Source organism: Callithrix jacchus, chromosome 8 (assembly GCF_049354715.1).
Source record: "Callithrix jacchus isolate 240 chromosome 8, calJac240_pri, whole genome shotgun sequence".
In the NCBI taxonomy this organism is placed as follows: Eukaryota; Metazoa; Chordata; class Mammalia; order Primates; family Cebidae; genus Callithrix; species Callithrix jacchus.
Genome location: NC_133509.1, coordinates 97,726,827 through 97,754,193, shown reverse-complemented (window position 1 = coordinate 97,754,193; position 27,367 = coordinate 97,726,827). Strand labels below are relative to the sequence as shown.

Below are 27,367 nucleotides of genomic sequence, written 5' to 3'. Positions count from 1 at the left end.
AAACTGCTAGGCCTCTGAAATACTTCTCTCTGGGGGTAATTTGCATAAAAAGGTAAAAAGGAGAGGGAGTCAGAGGGTTAACTCCCTAAAAAAGGTGTTCCACCCTTTTTTTCTACACATCTTAAAAATTATATATATTTAAGGTACCTAACATTGTTTTGATATACATATAGTGAAATGATTATACAGTCCAGCAAATTAACCTGTTCATCATCTTCCATATTTACCCATTTGTGTGTGTGTGGTAAGAGCTAAAATTTCTCTTAGCAAATTTTCAGTGTACAGTACAATATTATTAAGTATAATATTAGTAACTGTAGTCCTCATGTTGTGCATTAGGTCTCTAGACTTATTTATCCTACATAACTGCAAGCTTATATCCTTTGATTTCTCCCATTTCCTTCCCCTCCCCACCACAATTGTTAATGTACGCAAGATATCTGGATCCGAGAAGGATATGATTATCATAAAAACAAAACAGAAAAAAACCCAAAAACCAGTCTAATTATGTTGGAGCAGTTCAGAGGAAACCATTTTTTCCCTGCTGGAATTTCTGTAGAAAGAGGAAACATCCCACATACTTTTATATTGCCTTTATTGACTGAATATAACCTTTCTTTGCCCAGAATTTTTTATCAGCCAGGATTATTATCCCATGATTTGTGTATGATTGCCTTTAAGAATGGGATTAATAAGTAGTAGTATTAACCTAAGTGTAGTTATTTTTCTATTGCCCGAAGAAATTGCTCTGTAAAGAGGAAGTGTCTCCTTATATTAAAACAAAAGCATCGACAGCAGTTCAGAAATATAGACTGATGGAATAGAAAGGAGGTCTGCTTCTGTCTTTTCCTTTACCAGATACTCTTTTCCTATATTGGACAAGTTCTTTAAATTTCCTGGTCTATTTTCCCATCCATAAAAGAAAGGTAAAGATGCAGAAGATGGGTGCATTCTGGGGTCACCTGATGATCTTGTTAAAATGCAGTCTGGGGTGGGTCCCAGATTCTACATTGTCAATAAACTACCAGGTGATGCTGGTCCATATTTTGAGTAGCAAGGCACTGGATCAAAGTGTGCCAGACTTGGCTGAGCATGAGACTTACCTCTGTCTGTATTTTTTGTATTCACTTCTGAGGGAGTCAATTCAGAGCATCTGCATTAGAATTTAGCAATCTCTATTTTTGACGTTCGTGACAAGATTCTATTGCAGCTGCCAGCATTTAGGAATTATTGCATTAGATTAGTGCTTCTCCACCCTGGCGGCACATTAAAACTACCTGAAAGATTTACCAATAAATATCCATGCCTGGGTTCCACTTAAGACCAATTAAAACAATCTTTGGGGTGCAGGGACTGGGATGAATAACTCCTGTGGCTCCTTCCAAGCTCCCTCAACTTCCATTCCAATCAACTGTGAGGTCAAGATTGAGAAACACTGGGAAAAATCCCTAGGAAGCCATTTGGAATGAAGGGTCTTTGATTCATTTTTAACCTTCTAACCCTTGAAGAAAAAGTGCTTGCTTTATTTTATGTTCACCTCTGATAGGATACTGCTTGGTATTAAATGAATATAATGGATTGTTTTCAAGTCTTAGCCCCTTGTAGATGCATGCCAGAATCTGCTGATGTGGAATTACAGCCTCTGAAATCCTTGCCTCCTGGTGGGGATAATGCCCTGATTCTTTGCAGAATCTGCTGACGTGGAATTACAGCCTCTGAAACCCTTGCTTTCTGGTGGGGATAATGCTCTGATTCTTAGGCACCTCATAGATAACCATATTGTGTGTTTGATCCATTTGGAGATGGAATGTTTGTAAACATCTTTAGGGACTGAAACAATCTGGATCTCAAGGAAAGTTCAATTTTCCAGAATTAATGGCTCAAGTTCCTCTAAGAGGCGTGAGGACAAACCAGAATTGGTTTCCCTGTCAAGATTGGTCATTAAGAACATGATGGTCACTGAGATTCTGGGCTTTCTTTAAAGGCATCATGTTTCCAAAACTTCTAGATTCTCTCACTTTCTAGATTTGTAACTCATTTGCTTTGCAAAGAAGTTATTCCTCTGTAATCAGATTTCTTTTACCCAACATGTTTTAAAGCTAAAGGAAATTAAAATTTTCTGGGAAGCAATTTTAATTAATTTGTTATTCTGTTCTTAATATTTTTTAATAATATATTTTTCATTTGTTGAAATAAGAATTTTCATGACTACAGGGAAATGCAACAGTTATATGAATATTTCATAAACACATAGAGTGTTTCATTGAATGAATAGAGAAATTTAAAAAAGAAGCTTCTGGATAGTTAATATTCAGCAATTCTATCTAATTTAGCCTTAATTAAAAAATCTGTCTCCCTCTCGTCTTTATTTCTCATTTTCTCAAATATTTTATTCTGTAGTTTAGTTCTCAGGGATAAATATAATTTTATAGGTTTTGGTTTGCAGGGTCAACATTTAACAGTTTATTTTTTCTAGGTTCTTACATAGATAGATATATTTTCCCTGCCACACACATACCAAGCTACCACTGTATATATGACCCAGTAATAGAATCTTGTACATAATAATAATAGCTTATAAATACTTTTTGCTCTAATAGTTTATAAAGACTGCTTACTTTATTTAGTCTCCATAACTACCCAGAATGGTGGGTATTACTATCACCAGTTTGTATATCAGGCACCCAATAGCCTAATTAAAACTCCCCAGCTGTTTCACGGAAATTTACTGGGTAGCGTGGAGGAAGGATCCAAGTGCTGGGAGAATATTTGGGTTAGGGCTTCCTGTGGTATATTGATTGTTATAAATGTTTACCACTTGATAACATCTTATATAAAGTAGACTTAGCATCATGTGTACTTTACTCAACTATGGTTTTATAAAACATTCAAAAATGGTTAAAGCAGTTTCCATGTTTGTCCTCCCTAAACTCAGAGTACATATAGTTAAAATTAAGGCCTCGAAGTAAAGTCTGGTGATCACAGTCCAATGACTTAACTCTTTGATGGTCTTAATTACTGGACTTCAACTTCAAGCATAAAGATCGAGAGCATATTTCCTAGATGATCTTTTAGTCTAAAACTTTAAGTTGGTTTGAAAAAAATCTCTTTGGGTTGTTAGGTCTGATTGACTATGTGAATAAATACTTCAGGGTATACCTGGCAAATACTTGAATTACCCATATTCTATATTATTGGGTAAAATGTAGATATTTTGAAAAATGGGATGGAAGAGAAAGGTAAAGTCTTAATTACCTCAGGAAAGTCTTAGTTTGATTCTAACTTCTGTGTTCTTCTCCCCAATCAACTGTGCTTCCGATCTAACAGGAAGAGTTAGTTCTTCTGCAGTGAGTTGCTTTAGGACTTTTCCTTCATTCTTAGTCATCCTACTTTTCTATCTAAGGCAAAAAAAAAAAAAAAAAGTAGTATAATTTCCACTAGGAAGAGTTTAAATTTGCAATTATTTTAGTCAATAATTAGAATTTAAGGAACATGTGCTCTAGTTGCCACTTCTGACCTTGGGAATCTGGGCTTTGTGAGTCTCTGACTTGTTGCCTGATGAGTGATCAGTAAAAGAGGAAATGAAGTTGTTTTTCTGATTAGGGATAACATGTACAACATCAGACCCAATACCTAGCATAGAGTAGGGGCTGTGCTAATGGTTGCTTTTGTTATTAATTTTGTTACTACATAGAGTTGCTGGAGTGGAAGTGAAATAATGTATTAACAAATGGGTAGTGATATCTGGACCTTGCTGAGCTGGAGTATGAATGTTCTCATTGTAGAGCTATTGAAAATGGTATTATGGCGGCAGGGTAATGCTTTTAATGGCAGAATTAATATGGAATAGTTAGAATGATCCAAATCCTAACAAATGTCTTGAAAACTCATCTGTTTACAGAGAAAGAGAAGTTTGTAAAGCCTTTGCAAATCTTGTTGTTTAAAGACTGCTTTGAAAATCATAAGACACACCCCTTCAATGGGCTATGAAATTGATTTAACAGATCTTGACTAATGTAGCCAAAATTGAAATAGATTAGAAATTGGAGAGTACATCTCATTTAGTAAGTGTAGTCTGAGAAATTTTTTCATTGTGTATTGTGTATGTACATGTCTGCACATATGTGCATACACTTGAGTTGCTATGTCAAAATTATTTTTACTATGAGCTTTAATAAAAACACTGAAAAATGCTATTTGCTAGATCAACAGGCCCTTTCATGTTTATATTCTCATAAGCCTGTGGGATTATTTTTCCTAGAATACTAGCAATTGATTCAACTAATAAATAACTACTATATTGCAATTCTTTTCTTACTTTTTAAAAAAAATCAACCAGTAAAACTTGAATATGTTTGTAGTATACAAGACTTTGCCTTTCTCTTCAATCCCATTTTTCAAAATATCTAATTTTAGCCAATAATATAGAATATGGACAATTCAAGTATTTTCCAGGTATACCCTAAAGTACTTTCTCACATAGTCAATCAGACCTAATGACTCAAAAGCATTTTTTTTCAAACCAACTAAAAGTTTTTAAAAAGATAGTCTAGGAAAGATAAGGCTTTGATATATGTATACATTATGGAATGGTTAAGTCAAGCTATTTCATATATTCATGAACTCACCTGTCACTTTTTTTTTACAGTGAGAACACTTAAAATCTGCTCCCTTAGAGATTTTCAAATATACAGTATATTGCTATCAACTGTGGTCAACCTGATATATAGTAGATCACTTAAACTTATTCCTTCTGTCCAACTGAAATTTTGTGTCCTTTGACCAACACTCCCCAGTGTTCCTACCCTCCAGCCTTTGTTAGCCACCTGTTTTTTCTCTGTTTATATGAGTTTTACTTTTTTTTTTTTGAGACAGAGTCTTGCTCTGTCACCAGGCTGGTGTGCAGTGGCACAATCTTGGCTCATGCAACCTCCAACTCCCTGGTTCAAGCGATTCTCCTGCCTCAGCCTGCCAAGTAGCTGAAATTACAGGCACGTGCCATCACACCCAGCTAATTTTTGTATTTTTAGTAGAGACGAGGTTTCACCATGTTGGCCAGGATGGTGTCAATCTGCTGACCTCATGATCTGCCTGCCTCAGCCTCCCAAAGTGCTGGGATTACAGGCATGAACCCACTGTACCTGGCCGAGTTTGACTTTTTTACATTGCACATGTAAGTAAGACCATATATCATACAGTGTTTGTCTTCTGTTTCTGACTTAGTTCACTTAACATAATATCCTCCAGGTTCATCTATGTTACAAATGACAATACTTCTTTCTTTTTAAAGACTGTATAATATTCCAGTGGGTGCATATACCACATTTTCTTTATCTCTTCATCTGTTGATAGACACTTAGGTTGATTCCATATCTTGGGTGCTATAAATAGTGAACAATAAACATGAGCATGCAGATAGCTCCTTGACATGCTGATTTAATTTCCTTTGGCTATATACCCAATGGTGGAATTGCTGAATCATATGGTGGTTTGATGTTTAATTTTTGAGGAACTTCCATACTATTTTCTATAATGGCTGTACTAATTTACATCCCCACCAACAATGTACAAGAGTTCCCTTTTCTTAGCATCTTGGTCAGTTATCTTTTGTCTTTTTGAAAGTAGGCATTCCAGTAGGTATGAGGTAACATCTTACTGTGGTTTTAATTTGCATTTCCCTGATGATTAGTGATGTTAAGCCTCCTTTCATGTAACTGTTAGCTATTTGCCTGTCGTCTCTTTGAGGAATGTCTAGTCATATCTTTTGCCCATGATTTAATCTGGTTATTTGTTTTCTTACTATCAAGTTTGAGTTTCTTATATATTTTGCATATTAACCCCTTATGTATATGTTTGTAGATATATTTTATTACTCTGTAGGTTGCCTTTTCACTCTGTGGATTGTTTCCTTTGCTGTACAGAAGCTCTTTAGTTTGACATTATTTCATTTGTTAATTTCTGCTTTAGTTACCTGTGCTGTTGGAGTCATATCCAAAAAATCTTTGCCTAGACCAGTGTCCTGCAGCTTTCCTTCTGTTTTCTTCCAGCAGTTTTATAGTTTCAGATTGGATATTTAAGCCTTCAATCCATCTTGAGTTAATTTGCCTATATGGTGTGAGATGAGTGTGTAATTTTATTCTTCTGATATGGGATGTAAAGTTTTCCCAGCATCCTTTATTGAAGAGATTGCCATTTCCCCATTGCGTGTTTTTGGTATCTTTGCTGAAAATCAATGGACTATAGATGGTGGCTTTATTTCTCGGCTGTCTATTATGTTTTGTCTGTGTGTCTGTTTTTATGCCAGTACCATGCTGCCTTTTTTTTTGTTATAGCTTTGTAGTAAGTAGATTTTTATATCTAGTAGTATAATGACTCTGGCTTTGTTCTTTTTGTTCAAAATTGCTTTGGCTATTGAGGTATTTTGTGGTTCCAGATGAACTTTAGGATTTTTTTTTCTTTCTATTTCTGTGAAAAATGTCTTTGGGATTTTGATTGAAATTACATTGAATCTGTGTATTGCTTTGGGTTGTATGGACATTTTAACAATATTAATTCTTTCAGTCCATGAACACAGGATACTTTTCCACTTGTTTGTGTCTTCTTCAGTTTCGGTTATTAATGTTTTACAGTTTCCAGTATATAGCTCTTTTAGCTTCTTGCTTAAATTTATTCCTAAGTACTGAATTTTTTTGGTTGCTTTTTTAAATGGTATTGTTTTCTTGATTACTTTTTGAATAGTTTATTGTTATAGAAATGCTTTTCATATCTTGATTTCATATCCTACAACTTTACTGAACTTGTTTATTAGTTCTAACAGTTTTTTTGGTTGAGTCTTTAGTTTTTTTCTGTATGTAAGATCATACTGTCTGCAAATAGAGGCAATTTAACTTCTTTTTTTTCCTGTTTGGGAGGCTTTATTTCCTTTCTCTTGCTAGTTGCTCTGGCTAGGACTTCAGGCAGACATTGAATGGAAATGGTAAGAATGGGATTTTTGTCTTGTTCCTGATTTTAGAGGAAAAGCTTTCAGCTTTTTACCTTTGCGTATGATGTTAGAGCTTGTTATGGCCTTTATTATGTTGAGGTACATTCCTTGTATACTAACATGTTGAGAGTTTTTACCATGAAACAATGTTGAATTTTTAAAATGCCTTTCTGAATCTGTTGATTTGATTTTATGGTTTTTGTTCTCCATTCTGTTAATGTGGTCTGTCATATATCTTAAATTGCATATATTGAACAATCCTTGCATCTCAGGAATAAATACCACTTGATCATGGTGAATTATCCTTCTATGCATTGTTGAATTTGTTTTGAAAATATTTTATTGAGGATTTTCGCATCTATATTTTTCAGGGATATTGCTGGATAAAGTTCTCTTTTCGTAGCATCCTTTTCTGACTTTGGTATCAGGGTAATGCTGATCTCCTAAAATGAGTTTGAAAGTTTTCACTCCTTTTTAATTTTTTGGAAGAGTTTGAAAAAGATTGAATTAGTAAGCAGTGAAAGTATTGGGTTCTGTGTTTTCTTTTATGGGAGAATTTTTGTTAGTGATTAGCCTCCTTATTTGCTATTGGTCTATTCAGATTTTCTTATAGGCTCTACGTGTCTAGGAATTTATTCATTTCTTCTAGATTAGGCAGTTGGTTAGATTTTAATTGTTCATAATAGTATCTTATGATTCTTTGTATTTCTGTGGTATCAGTTGTAATGTCTCCTCTTTGATTTCTGACTTTTTTGTTTGAGTCTTCTATCTCTCAGTAGAGCTAAAGGTTTGTCAATTTTGTTTATCTTTTAAAAAACCAACTCGTAGTTTCACCGACCTTTTAAAATTGTTTTCCTAGTCTCCATTTCATTTCTTTCTGCTCTAATCTTTATTACTGCCTTCCGTCTACTAACTTTGGGCTTAGTTTGTTCTTCTTTTTCTAGTTCACTGAGGTGGAACATTAGTTTGATTATTTGAGGTCTTCTTTTTTCATGTAGGCACTTGTTGCTATAAGCTTCTCTCTTAAAACTGTTTTTCTTGCATCTTATAAGTTTTAGTGGGTTGTGCTTTCATTTTCATTTGTCTCAAGATATTTTTAGATTTCCCTTTTTATTTTTTATTTGACCCATTGGTTCCTTAGGAGTATATTGTTCAATTTCCACATATTTAAATTTTCTAAAATTCTTCATATTATTAATTTCTAGCTTTACAACATTGTCTTCAGAAAAAATACTTCATGTGATTTTAATTTTCTTAAATTTGTTAAGACCTACTCTGTGGTCTAAGACTTGATCTGTCCTGCAGAGCATTCTGTGTTGAGAACTTCAACTTTCTGCACTTGAGAAGAATATGTATGTTACCGTCTTTGAGTGGCATGTTTATATATATCTATCAGGTCCATTTGGTTTAAGTATAGTTCAAGTCCAATGCCTCATTATTGATTTTCTGTCTGGATGATTGTATTGAAAGTCCTGTCTGCAGAGTAAGCATATAATTTATAATCCTGAGGAATATGTGTTTCATATAAAAATAACATATATGGAATATTTAGAAAGGCATTGCTTAATAAATTTTATAATACCAATTATATAAAAAGAGAACCCTGCAAAAATGCATTAGTTAATTTGCTTATTCATAAAATCAACCAATAAATTAGCATTTACTATGTGTCTGGCACTGTGCTAGGCAATGAGAAATCAAATGAGAGCAAAAACCTAAATGGGCTTTATCCCTTTAGAGTTTATAATCCAATAGGCAGACATATATTAATTTTTTTTTTAAAACTGAGTCTCGCTCTGTCACCCATGCTGGAGTGCAGTGATGGTGATCTTGGCTCACTGCAACCTCTGCCTCCCGGGTTCCAGCTATTCTCCTCCCTCAGCCTCCCTGGCACACAGAAAATTAACCATGCCTGGCTAATTTTGTATTTTTAGTGGAGACGAGGTGTCACCATGTTGGCCAGGCTGGTCTTGATCTCCTGACCTCAGGTGATCCACTTGTCTCAACCTCCCAAAGTGCTGGGATTACAGGCATGAGCCACCATGCCTGACCAGGTATACGTTAATTAAGTCATGACAGGAGTAGGTATAAAACTGCAATTGTAATAATAGTTGTGAGGGAGAGGGACTTCATGTCAAAAAATTATGTAACAGGGATATGACCTCCTTATCGTGGTCAGGGAAAGATTCTCTGAGGTCATGCCAATTGAATTAAGATCTAAATAAATGTAGGTGACAACAAGGTGAGGAGGGAGAGGAATGGCATTTAGGCAGATATGATGGTAAGTCAAAAGTCCTTATGGTGGGAGAGAACTTGGCCTTTACAAGAATATAAGAAAAGTCAATGAGGCTGTTGTAGGCAAGCATTACAGGCAAGGGTCAGAGTGATGAGAACTAAGGCTAGGCAGACTTCGAAGTCACTGTGGACCATGGAAAGGATTTGGGTGTTCTGAGAGCCAAAAGACGGCTGCTAAAGGATGGAGGAAACACGATAGAATGTTAGTTTTCAAAAAAGACTTGTTTGGCCTCAGTATTAAAAAATCCATAGAAGGAATCCCACAGAGGTTTTGAGTAAACCAGTTAGTTACTAGAGTAGTCTAGAGGAGAGAGGTTAGAAGGTTGGAGTTAGGTGATGATCATGGAGATGAAGAGAACTAGAGAGATTTGAAAGAGTTTTAGGAGATAAAAGAAAGGGGATTGGTAATGAATTAGATACGAGGATAATGGGATAAATGTCGATTAATGGCTCTCAGATTACTGGCTGAGAAAACGTATGGATGGTGGCCCCATTCTCAAAGACAGGAAACACTGGGAAAGCACCGGATTTGGAGGAGCAAAAAGTCATGGTCATGTTATACTGAAGCACATTTAAGATAACTAAGAAGAGAGGTCAATTTGCATATCAAGATCTAGAGTTTACAGAAGAGGTTGGGTTTGGAGATATACAATCATGAGTTACTGGATCTATGGACACAGGTGAAAATATAGTAGTAAAGAAAGGTGAGGACTTGGGATGGTATACGAAGGCACTCTAATATATTCTTATTGGTAAAGAAGCTGAGCCTGTAAAAGAAATAGAGGAAAGTTCAGAGAAGCAAATGAATGCTATTCTGTGAAAGCCAAGGATTGAGAGACTTTGAAGGCGGGAGTGGTTACCAACGCTTCTGAATTGTTATGAAATGAGTAAAAGGTGTCTTGGGCTTGGTGATATGGAGAGGTTATTGGTGACTTGGCCATCTTGGTGGAGTGGTGAGGGCAGAAGCTAAACAGGAGTGAGTTGAGTGAACAGCATCTGAGAAGATGGAGTCAGTGAGAAGAGACAACTTCTGTGGAAAGTTTGTCCTGTGAATGATGGGAGATGGATATGGTGGCAGCCAGAGGAGATGGAGGCTGAGTAGTATTCAGTGAATGTGGCATGGAAAAGGTAGTCAATGTTTTGATGGGCAAAGTGATGTTGGAAAGATATTTCAACTGAATAGTGGGCAGCATGAATGAACAGATTTTGGGCACATAATGAAGGGACTGTCCTGACTGCAATAGTATAGACTTTAGGAATATGGGAAATGTTTGTATGGGTAGGGAAGGTAAGGCTGAATTTCAAAGGGCTTTGTTAGCCCTTTGAAAGGCTAACAAAGGGTTAGCCTAATCATAAAGGATTCAAGATTTGATTGTATAAATAGTTGAGATTGTTGATCTGGATGAAGAATGGTAGGATAGAGGAAGAGTTTCAGGGAGACAGTTTAGTGTTCGCTTAAACACCGGACTGAACACTGGGATGAGTTAAGGCAGGGATACCCTGTATCTAGCTGTATGGTCTGCCACAGTTATCTAGTCATGAAGTGGACAGCTTGTGGATTAGAGATGGCAAACTGGCTTGGCTAAGGGGAGAAAGAAAACAACTTTTGATGTTCATATTAAAAATATTTATTGTTGGTGCTATAAATAAAAGAAAACATCATTAATTTATAGAGGAATTTATGCTTTCTGAAGCACTTTTGCAGAAATTCGCTTATTTTGATCTCTATTCTAACTGCCCCAGGTACCACAGAAATGTGTTATTACCATCCTCACAACTAAGGTTAAGCTCAAGTATCATTGTTTTCCTAAAACCTCTGGTCCTCTTATCAGACAGAATTATCCATTGTTTTCTTTGTGCATTTAAAAATTTTTTTTATGCAGCAAAATGCACAGATATTAAGTGTACAATTCAATGAAATTTGACAATTTTATACACCTGTGTAATGTATACCTCTATCAAGATAGAAAACAATTACATTTGGCAGAAAGTTCTTTTTATCTCTTTTCTGTCACTTCCTCCACCATTCTCTTCAGAAATCATTGTTCTGATCCCTATCGTCATATAATATTAGTTTCTCCTGTATTTAAACTCTATAGTAATGAAATCAAACAGTTTACCTACTTTAGTGCCTGGTTTCTTTTATAATGTTTTTGAGGCCATATTGTTGCTTGTGTCGAGAGTTTGTTCCATTTTAGAGCTGAGTAGTATTCCTTGTGTAAATATGCCATAATTTCTAATCCTTTCTCTTCTTAATAGACATTTGCATTGTTTCCAGTTTTTGGCTACTATGAATAAATTTGATGTGAACATTTTCCTATAAGTCTTTTTGTAAACATATGTTTTCATTTCACTTGCATAAATACCTAGAAGTAAAATTTCTGGGTCATAGAAACATAGTTAACTGTACAAGAAACTGTTTTCTAAAGTGACCAAACCATATTACAAATTTGCTAGCATTTTGTAAGGAGCACCAGTTGTTCCTGATTCCCATCAACATTGTATTGTTAGTCTTTAAAACTACTGTAGTAATTGAACAGCAGTATGTCCTTGTGCTTTCATTTCCTGTTTCCTGATGCCTGATGATTGTAAGCATCTTATTCTTGTGCTCACTGGTTGTTGTTTATCTTTTTAGGTGTGAAACGTCTGTTTAAGTTACTTGCCCATTTTGATTCTTGGGTTGTTTGATCTTTTGTAGGAATATTTTGTATATTCTGAATTAGAGTTCTTTCTCTGTATCATAAACCTTTCCTCCCAGGCTGTAGCTTTCCATTTCATTTTATTGAGAATGTCCTTGAATGAGCAGTTGACTGAAATTTTGTTGATGCCTAATTTATCAACAATTTCTTTTATGGTAATTGCTCTATGAGGCTTACATAAAAAATTGTTGTCTTCCTCATGATTGCAAAGATTTCCTTCTACGTTTTCTTCTAGAACTTTGATAGTTTTCCTTTCTGCATTTAGATTTATGAGCCACTTCAAATTATTTTTGTGTATGAGTTAGGGGTCATGTTTCAATTTTTGCTTATAAGGATATCCAGTTGTTTCATAAAATTCATTGAAAAAGACTTTATTTAGTTGCCTTGTCATCTTTGCAAAAAATCACTCGATGTTGTATGTGAGAATCTCATTTTGTTTCATTGGTTTATTTGTCGGTCCTTACTCCATTTTCACACTATCTTAATTATATAGTTGTATGTTTCTTTAACTTTGTTCTACTTTTTCAGACTTTGTTTTGAACTACTCTAGTTAACTGGCATTTTCACGAACTTTGATAATTTTTCAACTTCCTCAAAAAAGCCTGTTGTCATTTTCACTGGGATTGTATTGAATCTATAGATCAATTTGCAGAAAATAGAATACTTTTTGTTAATGTGGAACAAAAGAGCAAGAAGCATATTCCTACTGTAGCTTGTTTATGTTTATCTCTCTTGGGGTTTACTGAGTTTCTAGTTTTTATTCTATTTGGAAAACTTTTAGCTACCATAGTATCCAATAACATGCTGTCCTCTCTCTCTCTCTCTCTCTCTCTTTTTAAAGACTCAACTACATATATTTTAGACTGCTTGATATTGTCCAATAGAACACCTCTTACATCTTTTTCCCTTTTACTTCAGTTTGCAATAGCTTGCATCGATGGGTTTTCAAATTGTTCTTTCTTTTTTTAGTGTCCAATCTGCTGCTAAACCAATCCAATACATTGTTAATTTCAGAGATTTTATTATTTCTTGGTTTACCTATTGACTTCTCTTTCTATTGCCTACTTTTCCATAGTAGTTGTCAGATTTTTCCATTTCTTGCCTGTCTAATAATTTTTTATTGTTTCTGGGACATTATATCAATAAATTGTAGAGATTCGGGATTCCATTATCTCTGAAGAGAGTTGCATTTTTTTTTTTTTTAAAATCAGGCAGTTAAACTACTAATGGATCACCTTGATCATGAAGAGACTTGATTTTAAGATTATTTTCCATGTTGTTCTACTTTCTACATTTTTGCTTTCAGTCCCAGGGCACATCCTTTCGTCCTATGACTTGTTTCTTACTCCTAATGCATAGCCACCTGTAATTTAGATGGAAAATTTAAGGTGTTTTTCAAGCTTCTCTAGCTTGATGGGACTTGAACTTGGAAATTCATCTTCTAGCTTTGAGGATCTGGTAAAATTTCTGTCCGTCTCTTTAGCCCTTTAACCATTGCTTTCTGCTGGATTCCTTACTGCCTCACCCTATGCATGCCCAGTTTTGGCCACAGAGAAGGATTTGAGGTAGATTATGTCAGGTTTATCACTTCATCACTTGAAGGATTTCCACAACTACAAGTTGCTGTGGCAACCCCAAACTGTGACCTTTGACTCCTTAGACTTGTAAGACACTTCTGCTTGAGCTCCTTCACTCCGTGAACTTTCCCAACTGGCAAGTGTTCTCAGCGGAATAGATAGTTAAATGACCATCTCAGCTAATACGGCCTCTCTTTTTCAAGAGTTTATCTTTTCCAGTTTTTGCCTACTTTCAGTAGCTTCCTAGGGGCTTCAAACATTTTGTTTTTCTTCATATTTTATCCCATGCTTCTATGCTTCTTTATTTAGTATGTATCCTGGCAGTTGTATTTTTTTATGACGTATTTGTTTTCAATATGCACACTTATTGAGAGCAAAGGGTATGTTTTACTAATCTTTATTTTATCCCACTGTTTGACCCAGAGCAATGCCTTTTAAACAGCAGCTACTTAGTAAATGCTGAATTGCATTATTATTTTTATGAAGACCAAATATGAGTCAGGATTTAAAGTCTTCTACTAAAAAATTGTTATATTTTTAGTATACTACCCTGAATATGAGTTCAAACAAAATTTCTTAGGTAAAAATTTGAAGTATAGTATTCTTTCTTTAAAAATTTTTTACTTTTAAATTATTTATATTAAAAATAAATGTTTATGTATTTTAATATTAATTCATTTTAATGTTGACATATAACATATCTACAAAAGTGCTAAAGTTACTGCCTAATATGATTGGATTTTCAATCACTTTATATTAATTTATACAAAAAACCTCTTTTGTGTGAAATAGAATAAAGAAATCTCTTTTATTTGGAATACTGATAGTATTTAAAAAAAGAATACTGATAGTTTCTAAATTATCTGTATTATGTGGTTGAAAATATCTTGAATAATTTTAATTTAAGGGAAGACTTTTAAATCCTGTTTTAAATTAGACTTTTGAAGATCAGTCTAATGGACAAAAATTTGTTCTATCATCTCAACAATGTATTAATATAACTTTTGAAGGGGGTCATCGAATTTTCCTTTATTATCAATCAGTATTCTCAATTTGTAGAGAAGTGACTATAGCCCTAATCTTAATAAATTAACCAATATTTAAGTGTAATCTATAGTCATTAACATTATTTAATACTAACTACACTTTGATTTCATAACTTAGGGTATACTTAAATGCAAAAATATTATAAACTGGTTTCTTTTAAATGGAATTTTTAATTTGTATATAAATTTGATATTGCAGGTCTCATATGATGATCATGAAAAGTTGGTTATGTCAATTTCAAGAATATTATTTGTACAATTACAAACCATGGTTGTATTTGTCCATCTTTATGAGTTTGTCTTTTATTACTTGAAATAAGTGAATTATTGAATGAAGCTACATAACTTCCTTTTTTCTCCTTTCTTCTTCAGAATCTAGTTTCTTACTGGGAAATGCCCAGATTGTGGATTGGCCTGTAGTTTATAGTAATGACGGTTTTTGTAAACTCTCTGGATATCATCGAGCTGACGTCATGCAGAAAAGCAGCACTTGCAGGTAGGTAATAGAATAGCTAAGTAAACTTTTATGAAATGTAACAAAAATCTGAATGTAATTAAAATGCTTAAGCTTACTTGTACTCACATATACAAACTATAGAGTTTAAAATTATGTTAGAATATTAGGGAGTCTAAATGATCAATGGAAACATATAGCTGAAGAGCCATTGGTGAGAACTTTTGCCAAAAGAAATATTTTTATGTATCTGTGAATTAATTAATTCATTCAATAAATATTTTTTGATTATCTACCATGAGCCGGGAAAGTCTAGGTGCCGGGAACATCTTGTATCAGGGAACAACTTGTGGCATGTGATCTACGGCACTTTTGGAGCAACCTAAATTGTCTTGAACAAAACAGAGTAAACACCACTTGGCCAAGTTGAACATGGTCCATGAGAATGTAAGAACATAAAATAAAGCTCTTACATCCTGTGTAAGCCACATGTACTTGGTAATGGTACATTGTGTGACTTATGCACAACAGAATCTGATATTTATATTATATATAATGGTTCTTTAAAAAAATATGCCATTTCTGTGAGCTTAAAGACAATATTAAGAAAAAAGGGGATCAGAAAAAAGAAAAGGAAACTATATATAAGGGACCAATTTAGAACCTAAAACTTTTTCACAATATTTCAGTAAGGCCAGATGGGATGTTTTTTCCACGAGTTAATTTTTCTTTAAAGCTCTCACTTAACTAAGCACTGAAGCAAGTTATTTTAGAACTACAAGGGATCTGAATTTTTTTTTTTCTAGGCCAAATCCTGTTTTTCAGATGAGAAAACTGAGGTAGAACTATGTTAAGGGATTTGCCCAGAGAAACAGTGATTTATTTTTTTCTACCCATTTATGCTGAGGAGCATAATACACACACACACACACATATAAAAACACATATATATGTATATTATAGTTACATACATATACAGTTGATCCTGGAACAACACTGGTTTGAACAGTGTGGGTCACTTATAGGTTAATTTTTCAACCAAATGTGGATCAGAAATATAGTATTAGAGGAATACAGATAAAACGGTGTAGTGGCTCACACCTGTAATCCCAGCACTTTGGGAGGCCGAGGCGGGTGGATCACGAGGTCAAGAGATTGAGACCATCCTGGTCAACACGGTGAAACCCCATCTCTACTAAAAATACAAAAAATTAGCTGGGCATGGTGGCGTGTGCCTGTAATCCCAGCTACTCGGGAGGCTGAGGCAGGAGAATTGCCTGAACCCAGGAGGCGGAGGTTGCGGTGAGCCGAGATAGCGCCATTGCACTCCAGCCTGGGTAACAAGAGCAAAACTCCGTCTCAAAAAAAAAAAAAAGTACAGTATTCAAGGGGATGTGAAACCCTTGTGTACAGTAGGCTGACTTTTTATGTATGTAGGTTTCCTAGGGCTAACTGCAGGACTTGAGTGTCCCCTGATTTTGATGTATGTAGGGATCCTGGACTCAATCCTGTGTATTACTCTCTCCCTCTCTATGTATATATCTGTATATATATCTGTGAATCAGTAAATTCATTCAATAAATATTTTGTGATCACCTGCCATCTGCCATGAGTCAAGAATAGTCTAGATGCTGAATAATCAGGGGAGCATGTATATCTGTATATATGCATGCATACATACATACAGAGAGAGAGAGAGAGAGAGAGAGAGAGAGAGAGATCCGTCGGTATATAGAAGGGATTGATTGTTGACTCTTCCTCTCTCCAGATATCCTTCATCATCAGGAAAGGTAGATATTTTATATTATACCATTGAGTTTAAACCTGACTGCACATAGCAATCACTTAAATAGGTTTTGCAAAAACAGATTCCCACCCCGCTTAAACCTACTGAATTAGAATCAGTAGGTGATTCTGAAGTGGGTGGGTCAAGCAGAGAGTCAGTATTTTTAACCAACAGCTTAGATGATTCTGATGCTTATCCAGGCTTGAGAAATAATCTGCTCAAACATGGTCTTCCTTGATCTATGATCCTCTAGCCATCCTCATTTTTTGCCTCTATTAAAGGCATTCTCATATTCACTCTTCACTCCCAGGTATGAAATTGGTAAATGGGAGTGATGAAAATATGTGACCTCTGGTTGAGAGGATCCCTTTGGTAGCACTGATATTGTTGGTCTGTATTAAGCATTGCTCCTCCCCTATCCCCCAGAAGGGAGTTTAAGTTAGAAAAAGCTGAGTTTTATGGTAGACCTTATCCTGTGGAACAGGTCCATAGAGAGTTCCAGGGACCACAGATATACTCACACATCCATTTCTTATTCTTGAACTGCTGACATCCCGTCTTCATGCCAGGTTTGTCTCAGATCTCATCTTCTACCTGAAGGTATTCATGATTTCCTAAATAAGACAGGTTTCCCCCTTCTCTGACTCCTCATAGTTTCTTGTGCCTATTTCTGTTGGCATCATCATTTGACCTTAAACTAACTTGCCTTATCCCTTAGGTTGTTATTCTTACTGCTTTATTGCTTTTGTTGCCATTTTTGAGAAGTACTGCTCTTCATATCTGGATCTATTTTTAAGTCCTGCTCTCATCCCTTCTTGTGTCCCATGTATCTACTCTATCCCCAGCCTATTTTCTTTGGCAAGTATGATTTTCCTACAAAGGATTCACTAAGAAAATAAGTGCTGGTGGTTATATTAGCTCTTTTCTCCTCTGAGAGAGCTGCTTTTCTCCTCCTAATGCAAGTACCAGATTGTAAGTGACTTAAAAGTAGGGACTCCAACTTGCTCACTTTTGTATGCACAACAGCACACAAGACAGTGTCTTATGTCAGTATTTATTGAATTAGATTGGCTTGTTCTGCAGTCAACCCTAACCTAGGTCTCACATGCTTCTATATAGCATACTGTTATTTCTTGTGTTTCATCCTGTGCTACAACATTTGAGGTGGGAGAGTTTTGGATTATACCTTGCTTTTTAACTGTAAAGTGTTTGAGTCTTTCCCCAAATTGTCTTTGCTTATCAGAGACAGTGTTTTCAAATGATCATGTTCTTAATGTAAACAATTATCACTTACTTGCACCAAATGCCAAATATGTTTTGTTAACCTAAAAATCACAACCACTTTAATGCCCTCGCAGAACAAGGAAGACTAGCCTCTGATATATGAGCAAACATCTGACTTCTATCAGTTTTTCTTGGAAGCGTGATTTATTTTAAAGTGCTCTTCTTTTAAACTTCCTCATTCTCTTTTAAAATTAAACTATATCCGTTTTATATTTGCTATAGCATTATTTAGAAGACTGAAGACCTGGAAATAACCAAAATGTCCAGTAGTAGGTTTTGTTAAAAAATATGATGGCAAAGTCCTATTCACCTACATCATATGTTGTATATGCTGGAAGGACAATGACACTGGAAAAAACTAACAACATATTCTCAAGTAAGAAAAAAACCTAAACGAAAACAAAAAAACGAACCCCAAACCACTCCCCAAGCAGTTTATAAAAGTGTCTGCATCATGACTCAAATTCTTTTACATATAGCCTTTTTTCCCATTTCCTGACTAAATCTAGAAAAGCCTTTAAATATGAGACACAAAATAACAGAGAGAGAAAAGAAGAAAATTATATGCACATTTAGAAACACAGAGTGAATGGCTAGAAGTTATTATAGTGTGTGGAATTACTGACTTGTAAGTGAATATGGAGGGAAGTATTTGACACTGAGAAAAGCCTTGTAAATAATTAAAAAATTTTGGCTTGTAAGTTTTTAGACAGACCTGAGAGAATAAGAAGGTACAAAGCAGTGAGCTTCATTTTATATGCAAAAATACAACCTTTAACACTGTATATCTCAGAAAAAAGATTCATTTTTATGTACAGTTTGTATTAGATGAATTAAAGTCTATAGGATTAAATTGGCAACTGAGAAAATGATTAAAACTATTTTTAAATGTTTAAAAGTGAATTGTTTTATGGTAAAATTAAAACACATGAATTTGTGTTTTTATAACATTAAGTGGCTAATATTTCTTTCTTCTGTTTTCTTATCTTTTTCTTCTTTGTCCTTCTCAACCCCTCCTGCGTTGGACCAGACACAAAGAATCAAATTAAACATACTCCTCAATTTGTCACAATATTATCATTTTGCTCTCTCTAAGCAAGGTCTCTCTTTATTTAATCCTTCTTCCTTTTACTTCTTTTCGCTTTCATCCCTTCCCCTTCTTCCTTTTATGGTTATTTATTCTTGAGTGTTTATTGTACGCCTTTCTAATCTGTGTTCTGTTTGTTTATTAAATATGTGTATTCTTGGAATGATGCTGCTTTGCTAATGTTGGTTTTTAAGATCTATGTAATTCCCACCACACTGTAATTTGTATGTTTTTTTACTCTTTTCATTCAACATTATGGTTTTAGACTTCTTTGTGTTACCGTATGATGATCTCTTCATCACGTCTGATTGTCGTCTAGTGTTCCAGTGTCTTCACAGCCTTTGTTCTATTTATGCATTTTATTAGTCCTGGAATCTAACTTCGACACTTTGCTACCTCGAACATCTTCTTGTGGTCATTTTTGAGAAGTTTTCTGTCTCTATCTCCGGAAATGGGATTGCTGGATAATAGAATACATGCAGAGTTTGTAAATTAACTGCTGTAAGATTGTTGCCCAGAGAAGACTTCTCTTTCTACTCTCAACAGCTGTTAGTGAGGCTTCTGGTTTTGCTTCATCCTTGCTATGTCATAATGGTACTGAAATTTAAAAATATCTGATGTGTGCTAGGTATTGTCTCATTTTTGTTTTAGCTAAAATTATGACACCATTTTTGTTTTAGCTAAAATTATGACACCATGACACTTTCAGTATCCCAGGAATTTCAAACCTTGTCCATTTTACTGTCTGATTATTGTGTTTTTCATGCCTTTGGACTATTTTGCGGTTCATTGGAGGAAATGAAAAGTATTGCATGTTTAAAAGAGATTATAGATTTTGGGAGGATGACATTGAGAGCATGTGATCTTATCTCATGACCTGTAGCAGCTCTGACATTTGGGATATACAGGGATAATCTGTCATAGATTAGATATGAATCATTTTAGCATTTTACTTCTAATTAACCTGAAACTTGTAAGAGCCTATTCTGCTGTTTTTTGTTTGTTTGTTTTGAATAGAGGGGTAAGAAGAACAATCAGGTAGTTTAGGTAGGGAGGATTGAGGGGGAGATAGATGCTCTCAAATGCATGTTTTTGAAGGCCATTTACAATCCTTTATCCAACTCCATCAAGTTAGACAATGAGTCATAGATATTAAGAAACACTTTACTGGATGATTTCACAGCAGTTTTATGAACACAGGTTTATCTCGGCAGCTACCAAGAGCATATGACACATGATGAAAACCAGTTAGTCTGCCTCCGTTTGGCTGAGGGCTGTGCTTCTCAAGGTGAAACTGATGAAAAGTGCTGAAGGGCAGGGGTGCCTTGGTGATGTCAGACTCCAAAGGTTAGAGATATACAGTCCCATTTTTTCTTAGTTACATCTTATAAACCTACCATTTATTACTCCATTGAAATCCTTTGAAGACCATATAAATCAATGGGTTGTCAAACCTTTTGGTTATTATCCTCTGTATAAACGAATGTCTTTGATTTATTCCAAAATTACTTCTTTCAGATTTTAAAAACTATATTCTTTTCTTTTTTTTTTTTTTGTTTGAGACAGTTTTGCTCTTTTTGCCCAGGCTGGAGTGCAATGGTAGGATCTCAGCTCACTGCGACCTTTGCCTTCCAGGGTTCAAGTGATTCTCTTGCCTCAGCCTCCCAAGTAGCTGGGATTACAGGCATGTGCCACCATGCCCGGCTAATTTTGCATTTTTAGTAGAGATGAGGTTTCACTATGTTGGCCAGGCTGGTCTCGAACTCCTGAACTCAGGTGACTTGCCTGCCTTGGCTTCCCAAGTACTAGGATTACAGGTACGAGCCACCATGCCCGGCCGAAAACTGTATTCTTATTTGTTTCTAATGTTTCCTTCTTAACTTCCCCTCTCTTGGGCTTTCTCTTTTTTGATCCTTTGACTACAGATCTCAGTCCACCTCCCATTCACTTTTATGATTCTGTGCTTGTGGCCAGTTTTGAGCTGGAGACCACATTTACCAACTGTATTAAGTCAATCTGGGTTGCATTTTTTTGTTGAAGCATGTGCTAATCTGTGAACTACAGCCTGCAGATAATATTACCCTGTATCATGGTGACTGAATGTTTGTTGTGTGTTAGTCTAGGCACACTGGTACACATTTAGCAGAGTAAGGGAGGTTGGTGGAACTCGTGATTCGGTTATGTTTTCTTCAGAGTTGTGAGGTTCTTTTCTCCTTTGGAAGTCTGTCAATTGTTATAGCCTTTCTTACTGCTAGGAACTATAATGAGGCTTGTTTGTGAGGTTTTGATGGCAGAACAAGCAATCCAAGAATAAGTAAATCCTGCTACCAGCCCAAACCACCTATTACTCAAAGTTTTCTAGGTCAGATACATGTGAAAGATAACTGCCAGATGCCTAGGTAAGCTGCGTGTGGCCTAGACCAGGCCTGAAGAAAACTTATCCCTTATTCCCAGCACAAAACCCATCGACTGTGTAACAAGAAAAGTGGCCAGATTATACAGGAGCAGGTTCTGAGTAAGCATTTGCTTCAACCTCATGGGTTTGTGAAGAAAGAAGATTCCCAGAACCACGGACGTCTCCCTTTAGAACACAATGACCCTGCCTTTTGGCAAGCGCGGTTCCATCTGTGTTCTAGAATCCTGGAGAAGCCAGGGAGTGAGGCTGGGGTGCGGAAGGGGCCTTTTAATCCCATCCGTACATTCCAGTCATATTTCAGCCATTGTGCAATGCATTATAATTTGTAACTTTATTTGCATTATCCTTTTAATTGTCACCCTCTGAGTTATATTATTTTGTCATCACTTTACTGATGCAGAAATGATGGGTCAGAGAGGATATCCGACTTGTCCATAAATTGTCCAGTTTGTAAGTGGTCTTCCAAATGCGAAAGTCCTTGTTATACCATGACTGCCCGATATTATAGCAGAGATAGATTGCTTCTGTGAATCCAATTTTGTTTTTCTTTCAACAAAGTAACAGTACAGTAGTTCCTTTAAAATTACCAAGGAGGAACTTGGCACCCTATATAAGAGAGCAAGTGGAAGTTTTGTAATTTTAAAAATATTTTTGGACTGGGCGCAGTGGCTCATGCCTGTAATCCTAGCACTTTGGGAGGCCAAGGCAGGTGGATTAGGATTTCAGGAGATTGAGACCATCCTGGCTAACATGGTGAAACCCCATCTGTAAGAAAAATACAAAAAATTAGCCAGGCATGGTGGCACACGCCCATAGTCCCAGCTACTTGGGGGGGCTGAGTTAGAGAATCTCTTGAACCTGGAAGGTGGAGTTGGCAGTGAGCCCAAATCGTGCCACCACACTCCAGCCTAGATAGCAGAGCGAGATGAGATTTCATCTAAAAAAAAATTTCATTATGTAATTTTGGAGGATATTTAGTAGAAGACATGAAAACTGTGTAAAATTAATATACATGGTTTCTAAAGCCTGTTGATTACAATTTCTATAATTCGTGACCCCTCAAATTCCATTAACCATTCTAAGACTGCATTGAGCTTCCGTCATCCTGAGTCAGGCTTCAGGAACCTATGATAAAACATTTCAGCATTCACATATGACAAAGCCAAACAAATAAGCAAATGTGCCATACCCACAGAGAATGAAGAATCATTGATTTATCAGGATGGCTTGGACAACTTTGGATGAAAATACTTTCAGAGTTTCCATTAACCTCCAGAACACTTGCCTTGGGAGGATAGATAGTTGGTACATTTCAGACATTCTTTATAATCTATTTTGAAATATCTTTTATTTAACTGCTACATTTTGCCCCTTCAAATACGTGTTCTGTAACCAGAAATATGTGATATAATAAATGAAAAATCCAAGTGGAACAATGTAAGAAATGAAAGACTATTTTTTAAAGAAGTATTCAGATTTTAATAATATAGGATTATTTTCTTAAGTGCCTTTATTTTCCTAGGATAAGTGATTTTAGCATTGGAAAAACTTAGCTAATGAAAGCGTATTATGGAATTTTAATAGTTTATTTAAAAGTTGCTTGTTTATTTTCATCTTCTGTTCAGAAGGACCTGTGTTGCATTTTTTTCTTAGTTGGTGTTATTAAACTAATTCCTCAGAGAGCTTCTTTTTTAAAAATTGAGTTGTAACTTACTTTTAAATTTTATTAGAATTAATTTTGGATAACTTTTATCCTAGCTGCTTGTTATATTATAAATGCTTTCTTATTTTGTTTTTCTGTTAACCAATCGTGAATATTATGTCTCAGTTTGTGGAACCATCGAAACCTGTCATTTAGTAGCAGTGGTAAAATGTCCTCCCTTCCTTCCCCCTTCCTCTTCCTCCTCATTTCCTCCTCTTCTTTCTTCTCTTCCCTTCCCTTCCCTTCCCTTTCCTTCCTTCCTTCCTTCCTTCCTTCCTTCCTTCCTTCCTTCCTTCCTTCCTTCCTTCCCCTTTTTTCTTTCTTTTCCTTTCTCTCTCTCTTTCTTTTTCTTAGTTTAATTGCCCTTATCTTGATTTTTAAAAATCTTTGTTTTACTAATGATTCTTTAATTAAAAATAAAAGTAAAAAACCGACTAATTAAAAAGTTCACTTGTCTGTAAAAATATTATGTACAACATTAAGCTAATTTTTTTTGGGAGAAGAGGAGCTTTATGTTCTTTAGCTGAATCATTCTAATTTAATTGTAATACCTTCAAGAGATTTTTATAAAACTTAACATGAACTGAAATTTCAGCTCTGACAGGGACAGTAGCTTTTCAATGCCAGCTTGCAGGTGTGCTTTGAGGCTTCCTGTTTTAGTCTAGATATAAGATTATGGAATTAAGAGTCTGTCATTTTATTCCAATATGTTTTTACTTATAATGACAATTAAATTTTTCTTTATAAATTAAATATATTAAAAATGAAGGCTTCAGATTTCTTAAGGCTTGGGCAATCTTTGATCTGCCTTATCTACTTTCTTAGTTTATAGAGTTCTAGCTGCTTAGGCTGGCGTTACAGAAGGTGGGCTTGAGTTACCAAGTAATTTCCAGTTGTAGTGTGGTGCTGCTATTGAATCCTGTGCATCATTACTGGATTTTGCTAACAAACTAGGCCTTTTAGGTTGTAAATTGTATTGATTGATATCTTCAGGTATAGATTTTCTGTGAAGATAATGAATCTGAACCTTCAGGGGCCCTCATTTGTGTGGATGCCTTTTGAGGGTCTGTTCCTAATCTTGTTTTGTAATTTTGTATTCTTTTTCTTAAGGAGGGCTCCACAGATTTTATAAGCTTCAGCCTCCACCACTCTTTAGATCTGCCTCTGGTCAATATGTGAACTCTTTGAAAACTGAAAGAAAAGCAATAACAAAGATGTACATTTGACTTTTCAAAATCTTAGTTAAGATATTTAGTAATGACACATTTTCTTTCCTGGTGAATGGTCTGGACAATCATACTAATCAGTAGAACTGTGTATCTAAAACCAGATGCCCAACTGATGCTTTCGAAAGCATTGAGAATGGAGTTTTAGAGACCGATCGTTCTTGAGTCAGCTCTGTTACGTAGATGATCGGACTTTTGCCAAGGTTCTCTTAGAAAAATAGAGAATGTCAAACGTTAGAAAGGTTTTATGAAATGTAGACATTCACTCCTTAATCTGTGTTTCATATGTTCCTCTAACCACTGTAATAATGTACAATTTCTTTAAGATGCCAGCTTTTCTTCCTTCCCATTAGCTACACCTGTACCTATCTTAAGAAAATCCTCTGAAATGATGAGCATGTCAATGCATTATATGTATGATATGCAATGTTCACTTTTTATGATAGCATGGGAACATAACAAGGTCTGTGCAAACTGAAACCATATAATATGATCTTAATACTCAATAAAAAACTATGATTGTTTTAGCATCTTTTAAAAAATGTTTGTCAAAACATTAAAAACTCTCTTACTCTTGGTTATATTAACCAACAGGGAGATGAATATAATAGTAAAACTCATATTTATTTAGTACACTGATTTTGAACATTGGAAACATTGAGAATGGAGGAAGTATTTTATTTCTTTTTTAAAAAACTTACCATGAGTCATTTAAACAATACTTGCCTTCTCAGAATATAATTTTCTGTCCAAAGAGGGCATCTTTTGTATCTCTTGGAAAATTGTCATCCTCCTTTCCAAGTTAGAATTAATTTCTTATTTTATTTTAATATTTTTACTAAATGTTACACATTTTATTCTTCCACTTTCACTATTGTGAACAATGTACTAGAGCTCCTTTAATGAGGGTTGTTTTTGGTTGGGTTTTAAACTGGTGTCACCTTCTCTGGGAAACCTTCATGCTTTTTGTCATAACCACTTTCCTCATTTATATCGATAAGTTCACCTTCACTAAGTCCTTTTGGCTGCTTATCTAGAGTCTCCCAAATGGCAGCAGTATCTACATTTCCAAGGTCATTTATTTCTCTTATAAATTCATTTATGTTCAGTTTGAATTCCACTTCCAACATTATTATTTTCCATTTCTTAGACGGATTTTAATTTTTGTTGGATAGTTACTACTTTTGATTATCCATTTTTGTAAAATGTCACGTGGGTTTATCACTGAGAAACAAGGAGGCAATATGACTACATGCTTTTTTGTCTGTGCTTGAACTGAATAACAGCTGTGCTGTTACCAATATTGACAGGCTTTGAAAGAAGTGATGTGATCAGTTACTGGTGATGAATGTGCATCTGTTGTTTTTTAGTGATCTGTAGACTGAAGATCAAGCAGCAAAGCTTTCACTTTGTGCAATTACTCACAGTTAAATACTTTGGTAACTGAAATTTGAGCTATGTTGTGGAACTGGTGTTATTCAGCTAAACCACTGTAACTGAAATCTGGGCATACAGGAACTATGTAAAGCAAGAACTGCCTCTCGTGGTTTGACTATTTTAGTTCATTATATAGGAGCAACATTATAATTTGTAACCACACTTGACTATTTAATCAAAGACAACTATGTAATTTTTGTAGCATTTGAAAGGCAACATGAAAGTGAAATGGATTGTTTGTTTTTGTCCCCCAGTTTTATGTATGGGGAGTTGACCGACAAGAAGACCATTGAGAAAGTCAGGCAGACTTTTGACAACTACGAGTCAAACTGCTTTGAAGTTCTTCTGTACAAGAAAAATAGTAGGTATCTCAATTATTAATAAGGTGTGTTGACTCTTTATTAATATTATGTTTGGTAAGTAGTAGTAGAGCTAAAATGTAGAGAGCATGTAAAACTTCAAATGCTCCTTTTCTTGGCAGGGGCAGAGGTTACTGGTGAAATTAGATAATAAAATTAATAAATAAGTCTACCTATGAAAAGCAACTTTTTGAGGAATGGAAGAAAAATACGATGCATCTTAAATATGACTTTGTATCAGGTAGCAAAATATTTTATAATAGATACTTACAATAAAGACCCTATAATTATGTGACAACAACTAAAAAATGACAGATAAATGTATTAATTTCTTCTTATGGTTAAAGAAAACGGTAATTGCTAACACTGGATATGTGCAGTCACCTTTCTACACAAACATAGGCAATGTGAATATGTGGTAGCTACTTAAGGGGAATCTCTACCAGGATGGCCTTTTGCCAGCCTCAGACTCCTTGTGAGAAAGTCTAGTAGAAGTATCCATTGTTCTCAGAACAGGTCATTCACATTTGGTAGATTGTATTGAATATAGTGAACTTTTTCTTGGATGAGATTTGTATGTGGTAAGGTATGCATTATATAATGACATAATATCTCATGATACAGACTTTCCATCAGAGTGTGGAAGGAAAAAGCCAACCCAACAAAAACCAAGTATAGTCAGCAACTCAGCCCCCTTTCTAATTCACTTTATTTGCATGGTTACTTACTTTTCTTTTTTTGCTGTTTCCTCAAATTGGCCTTTTTTATTTTTGAAATGAACAGTCACTTTGTAAATGGGTCACTTTATTTATCGTTAATAGCAAGTGATAGCAAAGTCCATTATTATCTTTGATGGAAAGTGGTGGCTACTAAATTCTTCCCAAGTTTGGAAAACATTTTAGCTTCAACAGGAAACGTCGGTTCCATGTTCAGTGCCTGTTGGATCTTATGGAGCATAATTTATCTCTCCATTTACTTCACACGTTTTTTTTCTCTGTGGAATATTTGGAATTAAAA

General features: G+C 35.2%; 1 protein-coding gene across 1 annotated transcript in view; it reads left to right on the top strand.

Annotated features, from left to right (window-relative positions):
- Positions 1-27,367, top strand: part of KCNH5 (potassium voltage-gated channel subfamily H member 5) — a 371,870-nt gene that overhangs the window by 13,620 nt on the left and 330,883 nt on the right. Inside the window, exons 2-3 of the mRNA XM_002753993.6 lie at positions 14,972-15,095; positions 26,246-26,352. Coding sequence (XP_002754039.1) covers positions 14,972-15,095; positions 26,246-26,352 — 231 coding nt within the window. The remainder of the gene's footprint in view (positions 1-14,971; positions 15,096-26,245; positions 26,353-27,367) is intronic.